Source organism: Berghia stephanieae, chromosome 8, assembly GCF_034508935.2.
Source record: "Berghia stephanieae isolate SIO BIC M18660-M18661 chromosome 8, UCSD_Bste_1.3, whole genome shotgun sequence".
NCBI lineage: Eukaryota > Metazoa > Mollusca > Gastropoda > Nudibranchia > Aeolidiidae > Berghia > Berghia stephanieae.
Window position 1 is genome coordinate 49,230,575 of NC_088367.1, and position 13,670 is coordinate 49,244,244.

Below are 13,670 nucleotides of genomic sequence, written 5' to 3' on the forward strand. Positions count from 1 at the left end.
GCACTTATGTTGGTAACAACAAGATATGAAGTGAATAGAAAAGTGCCAGAAGACAATAGAGAATAAAAATTTTTTTCGCGGCGGTGGTGGGGTTTGAACCTGCGACCCCATCGGTACGACAACTCCGCCTGGCAGGTGAGAGCGTGGCTCTACCGTGTGAGCTATCCACGAACACAAAAATATTCGTTTCAAACTCAAAGTCATTACTAGATCCACCGCCGCGAAAAAATTTTTATTCTCTATTGTCTTCTGGCACTTTTCTATTCACTTCATATCTTGTTGTTACCAACATAAGTGCCTGCTCCACTCACTTTTCTGAATTAAAAATTCACCCCATACACCGGAGCATACTCAATGTCTCAATCGTTTCTATGTTATATGTTTGTTGAGAATATTGGCTATTAAGCTTAACTGCTGGTCAAAATTATTCGCGATGGTGGTGTACGAACGAATCGGCGGTCTCAAGAAGTGGGTGAGAGAGGGATCTAGTAATGACTTTGAGTTTGAAACGAATATTTTTGTGTTCGTGGATAGCTCACACGGTAGAGCCACGCTCTCACCTGCCAGGCGGAGTTGTCGTACCGATGGGGTCGCAGGTTCAAACCCCACCACCGCCGCGAAAAAAATTTTTATTCTCTATTGTCTTCTGGCACTTTTCTATTCACTTCATATCTTGTTGTTACCAACATAAGTGCCTGCTCCACTCACTTTTCTGAATTAAAAATTCACCCCATACACCGGAGCATACTCAATGTCTCAATCGTTTCTATGTTATATGTTTGTGTTGAGAATATTGGCTATTAAGCTTAACTGCTGGTCAAAATTATTCGCGATGGTGGTGTACGAACGAATCGGCGGTCTCAAGAAGTGGGTGAGAGAGGGATCTAGTAATGACTTTGAGTTTGAAACGAATATTTTTGTGTTCGTGGATAGCTCACACGGTAGAGCCACGCTCTCACCTGCCAGGCGGAGTTGTCGTACCGATGGGGTCGCAGGTTCAAACCCCACCACCGCCGCGAAAAAAATTTTTATTCTCTATTGTCTTCTGGCACTTTTCTATTCACTTCATATCTTGTTGTTACCAACATAAGTGCCTGCTCCACTCACTTTTCTGAATTAAAAATTCACCCCATACACCGGAGCATACTCAATGTCTCAATCGTTTCTATGTTATATGTTTGTGTTGAGAATATTGGCTATTAAGCTTAACTGCTGGTCAAAATTATTCGCGATGGTGGTGTACGAACGAATCGGCGGTCTCAAGAAGTGGGTGAGAGAGGGATCTAGTAATGACTTTGAGTTTGAAACGATATTTTTGTGTTCGTGGATAGCTCACACGGTAGAGCCACGCTCTCACCTGCCAGGCGGAGTTGTCGTACCGATGGGGTCGCAGGTTCAAACCCCACCACCGCCGCGAAAAAAATTTTTATTCTCTATTGTCTTCTGGCACTTTTCTATTCACTTCATATCTTGTTGTTAAGAATAATTCTTACCTTGTCATCTCATCCCCTTGCATCTCCACGACAGCTCCTCCTGATGGAAACAATAAAAGACACATATTTTATTTTGGATTCTTTTGATATTGATTTCATATTTTTCCTCTTTATTATTTTAAAATCATTCATTTGAGTGGATTAACCCTGACTCTTCCTCACACCACTCACCCGTTCCCCGCCTTTACTTCTATTTAACGTATACTCATATATACATAACATCTTTTAATTAAAAACCCATTTACATAACACCTTTTAATTAAAAACTCATTTACATAACATCTTTTAATTAAACGATGTTATGTATATGAGTATACGTTAAATAGAAGTAGAAGTAAAACGGGGAACAGGTGAGTGGTGTGAGGAAGACTCAGGGTTAATCCACTCAAAAAGGTGTATGACAGTACATGATCTCTCTCCTGTCGTGATGCCATGGCAACCACAGAAAGAAAGAAAGAAAGAGAGAGAGAGAGAGAGAGAGAGAGAGAGAGAGAGAGAGAGAGGGAGAGATAGAGAGATAGATAGATAGAGAGAGAGAGAGAGAGAGAGAGAGAGAGAGAGAGAGAGAGAGAGAGAGAGAGAGAGAGAGAGAGAGAGAGAATGTTTCTTGGCAACCAATACCATCTCGCCACTTCGATTCGTGATGAGTTTCTTCTTACGTTTGCGGTTAGGCACCCAGTTTTCTCACTCAGTCTCAGCAAATCAAAGCAGATCTTTTACTTGTATCATTTTTTAAAATGGAAATATAAATATATACTGTCAAGTCAAGTGAGGAAGCATTCATTGATGCGATGGGAGACATTTGTGATGACCAATGACCAATGTGACGATTTATAACGACAAATAAAAAAATAATAAAACGAATTTCGAATTTGAGTTCGATTTCAGTAAAATCATAATCAATCAATACATTCATTCGATGTCATAAAATATCATAAGAAAATAAAGTAAAGAGAAAATTTATCTCACCATTTATTTTCCCCATTTTCGATCCTCAAAAGCAAAACTGAGCAATCCAGGAAAGATAACACCAACAACAAAGTTTGTCGGAAGATTTTGATATTCTATTACGATAAACGTCGAATTACAATCTCAAATCTTTACGAGAGACAAGTGAAATCTGCCTTTAGCTCGACGCCGGTTAGCCTATTTGCTGTGTGTTGAGTGTTGCCGTGTTAGCGTAAAATCGTAGAGACGTATTGACCTCTGACCTGACCTAAATGTCAGCTGACAGCTAAAAATAGACTCAACACCAAGGACGGCTAGCTCCTCTTTCTAGGGATATAGGAAACAGGCGGTTATGTTATTTTCATCACCATTTCGCCTTACTCATGATCATTTTAGACGGCCTATTTACATTTTAAATTTTGGGCTGCACAAGAAGAAAAAAAAAAAAAAAAAAAAAAAAAAAGGACGAAAGAATCATTTACTTATAGTGTACGTAGATTAACTTCCTTTGTTACAAAATCGATGACGTCATTCAAGGCGTGTCGTAGCGGGACGTAACTGTGTAAATCAAGTAAACGCAAAAAGTAAATGGATCGTGTCCCTTGTATTTGTGTGAAACCATACCTGTCTACTTGAACATTTCAAAATCAGTAGCCAACACAAAATTCATCAGTAATAAACGGTACAATTTAAGTAATACTCCACCAATTAACAACAACAACAACAACAACAACAACAACAACAGCAACAACAACAACAAACAAAAAATTTAAAAAAATAGAAAAGAAAAAAAAAATACTGCGTACAACCTTCTTTCTATACGTTTAATAAACGTTGTTGACCTCCACCATTACGAGCTGGCAATCGACTAAGCTATCATAGGCGTGAACTGAGCAGTAGTGAACATTTTTTTTTATGGTCTTTCTTGGATAACGGCGAGAACTTAAAAGAAAAAAAATAATGTTTTTTTTCTCTCTCTCAAACACTCCGCCCAAAATTGCTGTGAAATCAAAATCCGTAATATTTCTTCCATTTCCGTGTATGTCCGAAATTGTTACCTAATTTCCGTAACAATTACGGACGATCCGTAAATGTAGGCAGGTATGTGAAAACATCGTTTTGAGACTGCCTGGGCATTATAAGTGTATAATAAATAAATAAAATTCAACGGAACAGACATTAGGGTATTTTACATATATATGCAGGTCTAATATCCGAACTCACTTATGGGCCAAGTTTAACATTGTTGAAATTTTCCATTTCCTTTTAAATTTCCATCACAACAATGAGCCCAAATAAGGAATTGGGTTATCAGAACTGCAAATAAGTGCACATCGGGTAGTATGTTTCTATCTATGTTAGGGGAAAATATGTAAAAATCTTGAGCATATTTCTGCAGAGCGATGTGTACATAAATTCAGGTCTGACATGCAAATGCAATTATGGGCCTAGTTTAACATTGTTGTAATGGACAATATTTTGCGTGATTTCCAATACAATGAGCCTATAATGAATTGGGTTCCCAGACCTGCAAATAAGTGCATGTCGGTACAGAACAATATCCACTAAACGTGCTCAAAGCATTTTACAAGGGCCCCTAGCCAACAGCAACACTTAACATGTATAGTGAGACATGAAGCGTTTAAGGTGATATGTGACCCTCCGTCTCAAAACGGTATTATGTCGGAATAATTAAGATGATGGAATTTGAATTTATAGCCAGAAATATCAGACTTGGGTTGAGTTTGTATGTTTAATTGAGACGAATGAATATGATATTTCAGGGTACCAATGCCGAAAATTCATATTTTTTGAAAATTTAGCATCAATTTTGGCTATTTAGCATCTGGTTCATCCCGACTTAATACCATTTTGACACGATGGGTCACATATTACAATATTTTTTTTAGGACAAAGACAGCGCTGCTAACAGCCAGGTACTCATTTTACACCTGAGTACAGTGAGAGAGAATGTTAGTAAAGAGCCTTTTTCAATGTTTCAACTATGCACTACTCAGAACGGGACTCAAACCCAGGATCTTTCGATCTGAAGGCGAGTGTCATACCACTAGACCACATTGCTGTACAAGACTAAGGGGACTTGTTCATCAGAAGCCAGATGTCGATCCAAGAATGATAATGTGTATCCTAGTAATTAGTCTTAGTATGCGCTTGGATGAGGAGCTGACAACATTGCCATCCGGAAGTATAACGGACCAACACACAAAACTGTGTGTATCCATGAACGTTTATAGTCGGGTTAATACAGTTCAGTGAGCATTACTCATAAATGCGGATGAAAAAAAAAACTATAACAAAGACCCGAGTGACGTCATCTTCGAACTATCTATAAGTCTGCCACTGACACACTCGGTGATTGTTTTGTTTTTAAGGGTTTTACAGCACTTGCAACACATTAAGGTCATATCAGCGCCAGTAAAAAGGAAGAATATGGAATAGTAAAAAGCTCTGGAATTACAATTTATCCAAAAGTTAAAAAAAAACAAACAAACACAATCACATTATGGCAGTGGAGTACATGTGTATCAAAATAACAAAAAAAACAAAAATAACATTAATATATAATAATAATATAATAAATAAATTGAGCTTTATATAGCGCAAAATCCACTAAATGTGCTCAAAGCACTTTACAAGGGGTCAACAGAAACATTTAACATGTAGGACGGGACATGCTGCCTGTTAGGCGATATTACAATTTTTCGGACAAAGACAACGCTGTTAACGGCCAGGTACTCATTTTACACCTGCGTACGGTGAGAGAAAGTAAGTAAAGAGCTTTTCCAAGGACTGAACTATACGCTGAGCGCGAGGCTCGAAACCAGGACCTTCCGAGCCGCACATTAATGATAATGAATTAATTAATAAAGATGGAGTGAAAAGACTTGTTTATGATTTTGTTTGTTTTTAAGGGTTTTACGGCGTTGGTCATATCAGTGCCTGTAAAAAGGAAGAAAATGGGATAGTCAAAAGGTCTAGAAATACAATTAAAGCATCCAAGAAAAAGTAAGACAAAGGGGAACTGGTTCAAATATGTTTTTGTTTGTTTTTAAGGGTTTTACGGCGCTTGCATTTAGGTCATATCAGCGCCAGTAAAAAAGGAAGAAAATGGGATAGTAAAAAGTTAAAGAATTACAATCAAAGCATCCAAGAATGAGGCAAAGGGGAATTTGTTCAAATAGGGAACAGATGTAGATTCCAAGAGCACACTATCAGTGTACTTAGTTTGAGATCACCTAAAAGTCTCATCCAGACACAAGCACAAGTCCCCACTAAGAGGGATACACTCAAATCTTTACAAATCATATATAATACGTAACCAACACATAATACAGTGCATAACAGAGAGATGATTTACAAGGAAAAAAATATTATCTCCCAAAACTAACTATACATTTGACTGTTTCCCTCCCAGCCGGGGCCAGGACAAAACCAAGTTATCTCATTCCAAGACAAAGACAGAAAGCATGTTGGAAAACAGACATAGGGGTAGAAAGCATATGTACCATCCCTGCCACTATGGAGGCAGGACCCCACCCAGTTGGTTCAAATAGAGAACAGATGTAGATTCCAAGAGCACAAACACATGTCCCCACTAAGAGGAACACACTCAAATGTTTACAAATCATATATAACATGTAAACAAAACATAACAGAGAGATATATATTCAAGGACAAAAAAAATCATCTACCAAAACTAACTATACATTTGACTGTTTCCTTCCAGCTAGGGTATCCGGCCAGGGCCGGACAAAGCCAAGTAATCTCATTCCAAGACAAAATAAAAGCATGTGAAAAGAAAAGGGAAAGAAAACACATAATGCCTCGCCTCATGGAGTCAGAACCCACCCAGATATAAGGGGGATAGGAAACACAGTAAGTGCCTCCCTGCCCTCTATGGGAGGTCAGGAACCCCACCCAGGAAAGATATTTTCAATCACTGATTGAGTGAAAAAGAAAAAAAGAAGAAAAAAAGAAAGAAAGAATAAATTTGATCTTTGAAAAAAAATCATTTATTGAAATTTATCTAAGTATTTATTGAAACAAATCATTTGATCCAAAATAAAAAAAAAAAAAAAAACAACAAACACAATCATAATATCATGGCAGCGTATGACACGTAATATCAAAATAAAAAAATAAAAAAACTCAAAAAAACAAACATTAAGGGGAGTGAAAAGACTTAATAAGTGGATTCAAAGAAATGTTATTACACCCTTATTAATAATGAAGGCTTGCATAATGGTACCGTAGCAACGAGGTACTACTGAATGAATGTGTCCAAACAGTTGATGAAAACACTAATATAACTATATCAATTCTTAATTTATGGCATATTCTCGTATTTAAAAATTCAATAAAATTAAACAACAAAATCATTTCTGACTTTAATCCAAAGCAATCTTTGCTGATTGGTATTTTTGAATGAGAGGAAGAGAATAAACATTTTTTTGAAAACTTGTGTTGGTTTTCGACAATTGGGTTTTGATAAATGGCACTCTTAAGGAGATATGTGGTGATGGAGGGAGTGAAGTGAGGTGAGGAGAGGAGAAAGAAGTTTGAGGAGAGGAGAGCAAGGAGAAAAGAGAGGCAGCAGATCCAAACACCAAACACACAGTCAAACTACGTGTGCAACAACTGCGGTAGAGACTGCCATGCAAGGATTGGTCTGCTGAGTCACACCCGTCGTTGCTCTCAACAAGACTGATGAGACCTAAAGCCATACAGGGCGCAAACCATCGTCTCTTGAGACGGAGGATGCCTACTACTCTTAAGGTTATGCTAAGTCAAGTAGGGTACTTGGTGTCAAAAAATCAGCACAATTTCAAAAATTCTACATTCTATAATCAGCAATTCATTTCAGGAAAAACAAGAGTTGCAGGGGAACTGTCACTTTCAATGTCATTGCATCAGTCATAAAACAACAACAACAACAACAACAACAACAACAACAATGTCAACAACAACAAAAGGCTTGTCGTTTTTTGTTTGTTTTTGAGGGTTTTACGGCGCTTGCAACAAATTAAGGTCATATCAGCGCCAGTAAAAAGGAAGAAATGGGATAGTAAAAAGTTATAGAATTCAATTAAAGCACCCAACAAAAGGTAAGACAAAGAGGGGAATTTGTTCAAATAGGAAACAGATGTAGATTCCAAGAGCACACCATCAAAGTACTTAGTTTGAGATCACCTAAAAGTCTCATCCAGACACAAGCACAGGTCCCCACTAAGAGGAAAACACTCAAATGTTAACAAATCAAATATAACATGTAAATAAAACATAATACAGTACATAACAGAGAGATGATTTACAAGGAAAAAAATATCATCTCCCAAGGCAATAACTATACATTCGACTGTTTCCCTCTCAGCCAAGGACTCCGACCAAGGTCAGGACAAAACCCAAACAAGCTCACTCCAAGAAAAGACAGACAATTTCAAAAATCCATCATAATCAGCATGCATTAGAAAGACACAGGGGAATGTACCTCCCTTCACATCATGAAACAGAAACCCCACCACAGACAAAAGGGCTCGAGATATTTTGCTTTTTGTTTTAAGAGTTTACGATGCTTGCAACACATTTAGGTCATATTAAATTAGCGCAAGTAAAAAGGAAGAAAATGGGATGGTAATTATTACAATTAAAACACCCAGTCAAGAATAAGTAAGAGAAGACAAAGGGGAATTGGTTCAAATAGGGAACAGATGTAGATTCCATATCTCACCATCAGTATACTTAGTTTGAGATCACCTAAAAGTCTCATCCAGGATCCCACTAAGAGGAATACACTCAAAATGTTTACGAGATAATTTAAAAACAAGAAATATAACAACTATCAGTAATAAATAACAGAGAGATGATTTACAAGGGAAAAAAAAAATCACCTCCCAAAACTAACACTATACATTTGACTGTTTCCCTCTCAGTCAAGGACTCTGGAAAGGGCCAGGACAGAACTAATTAATCTCATTCCAGACAAAGACAGAAAGCAAGTTGGAAAACTGATAAAGGGATAGAAGACACAGTACGTGACCTCCTGCTCAAAATGAGAGGTCAAAAGACAACACCGAGGATGACTCGAGTTTAAAAACAAGATTGGATTTACAGAGAAAGTTCAGTGCAATCCAATAAAATGTGAACATTTCAGTGCACTATAATACATTCATTCAACAGCAGGGTGCACAATTTAGGTTTAAATCTATTTGAACGATGTTGCACGATAATGAAGTGCGTAGGTAGTATTCATAATGTGTTCTCATTTTATTGATCAACTTTTATGTTTTCAAGTGTTTTACAGCACTTGCAACACATTTAAGTCATTTCAACACCAGTAAAAATGAAGAAAATGGGGTAGTAAAAAAATATCAACTTCACCCTGGATTAACATCAGTCAATTTGCGTCTGAAGCAAGTGCTCTACCAACTGAGCTATTGGGGCTCTCCTTACCTACATAGGCTTAATATTATTGATTCACTATTTGTTTATCATCTTTTATCCAGACAAGAATTTTTATCTTTTTCCATCTACAAGCAATGTTATAGGTTTTTGGGGTCACGATCTCCCCCCGGCCAGGCAGAGTTGTCATACCAGTAAGGTTGCGGGTTCGAGCCCCCATAGTCGCAGTGAAGATTTATTCTTTGTTGTCTTCTGGCACTTTCCAAACCACTTCATTTCTTGTTACTATCAACATAAGTGCCTGCTTCACTAGTTCTACAGCCATGGAATGTTTTTGATTTTTTTTTTAAAAAAAAGCTTTCTCTAAATGGCAAGCAATTTCTCAATCGTTTGAAGAGTGAAGAGTCAGAGTTTGTGTATAAAAATTTAATTTGCCATACAGATAAATTGTGTGACAGCTAGTGAGACATTTATAGAGTAATATAACACTACATGTTTTAAAATCAAAACAATCTCTTCGGTTTTGTGATATTACACACCTTAGCATACATAAAACCTAGTACTTTTTTCATTCAAATCTCCTTGAAATATTTTCATACTAAGTGCTATAACAACATCTGAAATGTATCCAAAAAGAAATTAATTATGTCGAAAATGTTTAAATTTTGATAGATTTAAGGTAAAAAAAAAAAAACAACCGAAAAAACAAACAATAAACATTGAAGAAAAGAAATTATCAAGCTGTAAAAAACAACTCGATCCCCTTTTTTCTCCCCCTCCCCCTTTACACAAAATGAAATTTATATCCATAACAAGGAAATTCAATGTAAAAGTGAATGAAAAACGTTTAAAAAATTGTGAGAAAAATGATTTTTGGATTTTGTACAAGGCTAAATGTGACTTGTTGTATCAAAGTGGTATTATGCTGGGGTGAACCAAGAGCTGTAAATTAAATTTATTATAGCTACAAACATGAAGTGTGAAGTCAATTTCTATTTGTTACGGTGGAGAAGAAATACAATTTCTTACAATGCAAAAAAAAACAAAAACAAATTAAACCTCAATTTTCAATTCATTTAAATTCTAAATTGACTTTTAGATGCATGATTCATCACAAAAAAAAAAAAAAAAAAGAAGTCGTCCTTCGGAGACAATAGACTCATGGAGCCAGAATTTATCCCAGTTTCTATAGTGTGAAATTGCTTGCTACCCTTTGGATACGATGCTAGTCTATTGCAAAGTAGTTTCTGCCAAACCTAACAGACCCAGCTACCCAATCACTGCTGGGTGGACAGGCAGGGGGGGGGGGGGGTTCGAAAAAAAACCTCGACTGCACCCGGGATTTGATCTCGGTTCCTTTGATTGTGAAGCGAGTGCTCTACCAACTGAGCTATCAGGACCCCCACTGCTTTGGAGAGGTGAGTCCCAAATGTGACTTTGAAAAAGTTTAAATTGTCAACCCCCATTTGTGCAGCTATGTGGTCTAGTGGTATGACACTCGCCTCCAGATAGGAAGGACCTGGGTTCGAGTCCTGCTCTTAGTAGCGAATATATTGAGTCCTTGGAAAAGGCTCTTTACTCACATTCTCTCACCAAACTGAAGAGTAAAACGAGTACCTGGCCATTAACAGCGTTGTCTCTGTAGGAAAAGAATTGTAATTTCACCTAACAGGCATCATGTCTAGTCCTACATGTTAATTGTTGCTGTTGGTTTGGGACCCCTAGTAAAGTGCTTTGAGCACGTTTAGTAGACATTGTGCTATGTAAAAGCTCAAGTTTTAAGTTGGAACTAGATGCTGAAAAGTAGGCACATTTAAATTAAAAAAGATTTTAAATAGGAAATTTTAGACTTTTGCTCTTTAGGAAACTGCATTCTTTCCACTAAATAAAACAACTGAATTTAACCCGTCCTATATTTTTGGCTATAAATTCAATGTTCATCATTACATCACCATGAAATTATACCAGTTTGGGGAGATGGGTCACGATTGAAAATGTTGAAGATGAGACCAGTAGCTAACTTTCAAAATTTCCTATGTCACATTCTGATAGAAAATGAGTTAACGATCTCAATCCATCTTTTGGATTCTGTAGAATCACTAGAGGAAATTTGGAGCTTCCAAACACTCAGGGTGTTGTTTTAAGAGACACACAAGACACGTATTTTCCTCTTTAAGTCAGTAAATAAATGACACAAATATTGCGGTTTTCTTTGAAAGATGAAAATGGGACTAAGTACATTTTGAAAGTGACCTACTCAGATACACTAATAAAACATCCACAATAAAACATATTAATAACAGCAAAACTTTCTGAAGTCTTTGAATCATCACAATAAACAAATCAAGAATAATCAATGAATTTGATCTGACAGAAACTTGGAAAATGTAGTATGATTTATAAGTTGAAGGATTTAAGTAAAAAAATGAAACAGAGATCGCTTTTTTTTCTTTTCTTTTTTCCAAATTTCTGATTCAAAGTAAGAAAAATGGGACTTTTGTGTGACAATGCTTGGATATCGCAAACCTGCCTACTTGAAACTTTCAAAATTGGTAACCAATACAAAATTCATCAGTAATAAAAGGTTAAATTTCAGTTATACTCGACTAAACAAATAAACAAAAAATGCTGCATGCAACCTTTAATACGTTAACCCTCTCCTTACCAACCATTGGAAAATCGTCACATTCGTTACGATACAACCAACAATTTTATCTTTGATTTCTTTTGCACATCACAAAATTTAATGAAAATTTGTTGTTATAGCTATAAAAACTTAACATTGCGAGGTAGAGCTCATTTTGCTGAACAATATTATGTACAGAATGTACTTGTTGCACTATTTTATAGAGCAGTAATTGAAAGTGTTTTGTCATTTTGTATAACAGCTTGGGGAGGTAATTGCTTAGCAGTGGAAAGGAACAAAATAAATTCAAATATTAAAAAATCCATTAAACGCTATATAAATGATGTTGACGATGTAGATCTTTTATACGAGAAATTTTGTATAAATAAAATAACTAAAATATTAAATGACCAGTATCATCCACTAAGACCATCAATTATTATGTCAGAAAGAAGTGGTCGCCCTTTCTCTATTTCAACGAAAACAGAGAGACACCGAAAATCTTTTCTGCCGTCCAGTATTAGGCTTTATAACAACAAGCAATAATCATTTTATATAATAATTTCTCATTTTTACTTTAAAAAAAATAAAAATATTAATTTATTAATTTATTTGTTTTGCAATCTTTTCAATTTTCAATTGTATTTTTATCTTATTGTGTAAATTATAACACGTCTGTACAAAAAATTTCCTTTTTGGGATGCAATAAAGTATTATTATTATTATTATTATTATTATTATTCTTGTCGTGGTAAGAAAATTCTATTTCTGTGTTGGATGGGTGTGACGTTAGGGGGAAAATTCTGAAAATGGCTGGTAAGGAGAGAGTAAAATAAATTTTGTTCTTGACTGCCGCCATTACGAATTAGCAATCGACTTAGGTATTATGGGTGTGAATTGAACACTAGCCTTTGTAACTTTAAGCGAACATTTTTTTTCTTCTTTTACACCTGTGGTAATTTAAAAGAAATGAAAAGATTTGTTTTTCTCTAACACTGCCATCAAATTGCTGTCAAGTCAAAAATTAGAAATATTTCCACCAGTTCCGTAAGTTCATAATTGTCACAATTAATTAATTAATTAATTAATTAATTACCATAATGATTATGGATGATCCGTCAAAGCAGGCAGATATGGTATCGTGACCCTCTCTGAAATGATAAAGTATTTTCTACACTCCAAAATGGTTCTGTATGGCATCAATGAGATCATTCTTGCGAGTCGCTGCCGTATTGATCTTCTCTTTCTTTATAATATCCTTCAAGACGGGTACGGTCAATTTACCAAGCTGGAGAAAAGAAAAAAAATTAATAAAATAAAGTTAGCGTATAAATTGTAAAATGAATATTTAATTTTCAAATCAAATTTTAACAACAAATAACCATGAGTATGAGACAAAAAGAGAGATAAATAGCCCTTTCCCATCGTCTTCATCCTGCGGTTATATGGTCTTGTGTTATGACATTTACCTTCAGATCAGAAGGTCCTGGGTTTGAGTCCCATTCTGAGTGGGGCATAGTTGAGTCATTGGAAAAGGCTCCTCACTCACATTCTATCACCGTACTCTGGTGTAAAATAAGTATCAGGCCATTAACAGTGTTTGTCTCAATAGGAACAAAATTGTAATGACGTCTAACAGGCATCGTGTCTCATGCTACATGTTAAGTATTGCTGTTCAGTAGATACCCATTGTAAAGCACTTTTGAGCACATTTAGTATTAATTGCACTCTACAAATGCTCAAGTATATTTTTCTAAGGTCTCAATATTGCTTAGAAGCTTGATACCAGCAAGTAAGTAGTTCCATAAGCGAAATGTTAAACAATAGACAAAAGTCACCATTGCTTACGATGCAGATGCGAGTCAATATTATCTTTTACAGGGTTGCCGATCCAGGGAACAAAAATTTACGGAACTTTTTGCTACTTTTTTTTGGGATCGTGGATAGCTCATATGGTAGAGTCACGCTTTCACAGGCCAGGCGGAGTTGTCGTACCAGTGAGGTCGCGGGTTCAAACCCCCATCACCACCGCAAAAATCTTTATTCTCTATTGTCTTCTGGCACTTTCCTACTCACTTCATCTCTTGTTGAACTTTTAAGCAAACACACCGACTGTCATCTTTATAAGAGCGCCAGTCTCCAGTAAAAAGACATTACACACAATTCTACATAAAGGATAAATC

The 13,670-nt window shown here is 36.2% G+C and overlaps 2 protein-coding genes across 2 annotated transcripts in view; both read right to left on the minus strand.

Moving 5' to 3' along the window:
• Positions 1-3,079, minus strand: part of LOC144978811 (isocitrate dehydrogenase [NADP] cytoplasmic-like) — a 34,944-nt gene extending 31,865 nt beyond the window's left edge. Inside the window, exons 1-2 of the mRNA XM_078925336.1 lie at positions 2,463-3,079; positions 1,494-1,533 (exon numbers count right to left, since the gene is read on the minus strand). Of these exons, the coding sequence (XP_078781462.1) occupies positions 1,494-1,533; positions 2,463-2,478 (56 nt within the window). The 5' untranslated portion in view covers positions 2,479-3,079. The remainder of the gene's footprint in view (positions 1-1,493; positions 1,534-2,462) is intronic.
• Positions 3,080-6,452: 3,373 nt separating this feature from the next.
• Positions 6,453-13,670, minus strand: part of LOC144979041 (X-ray repair cross-complementing protein 6-like) — a 46,653-nt gene continuing 39,435 nt past the window's right edge. Inside the window, exon 22 of the mRNA XM_078925656.1 lies at positions 6,453-12,775. Coding sequence (XP_078781782.1) covers positions 12,659-12,775 — 117 coding nt within the window. The 3' untranslated portion in view covers positions 6,453-12,658. The remainder of the gene's footprint in view (positions 12,776-13,670) is intronic.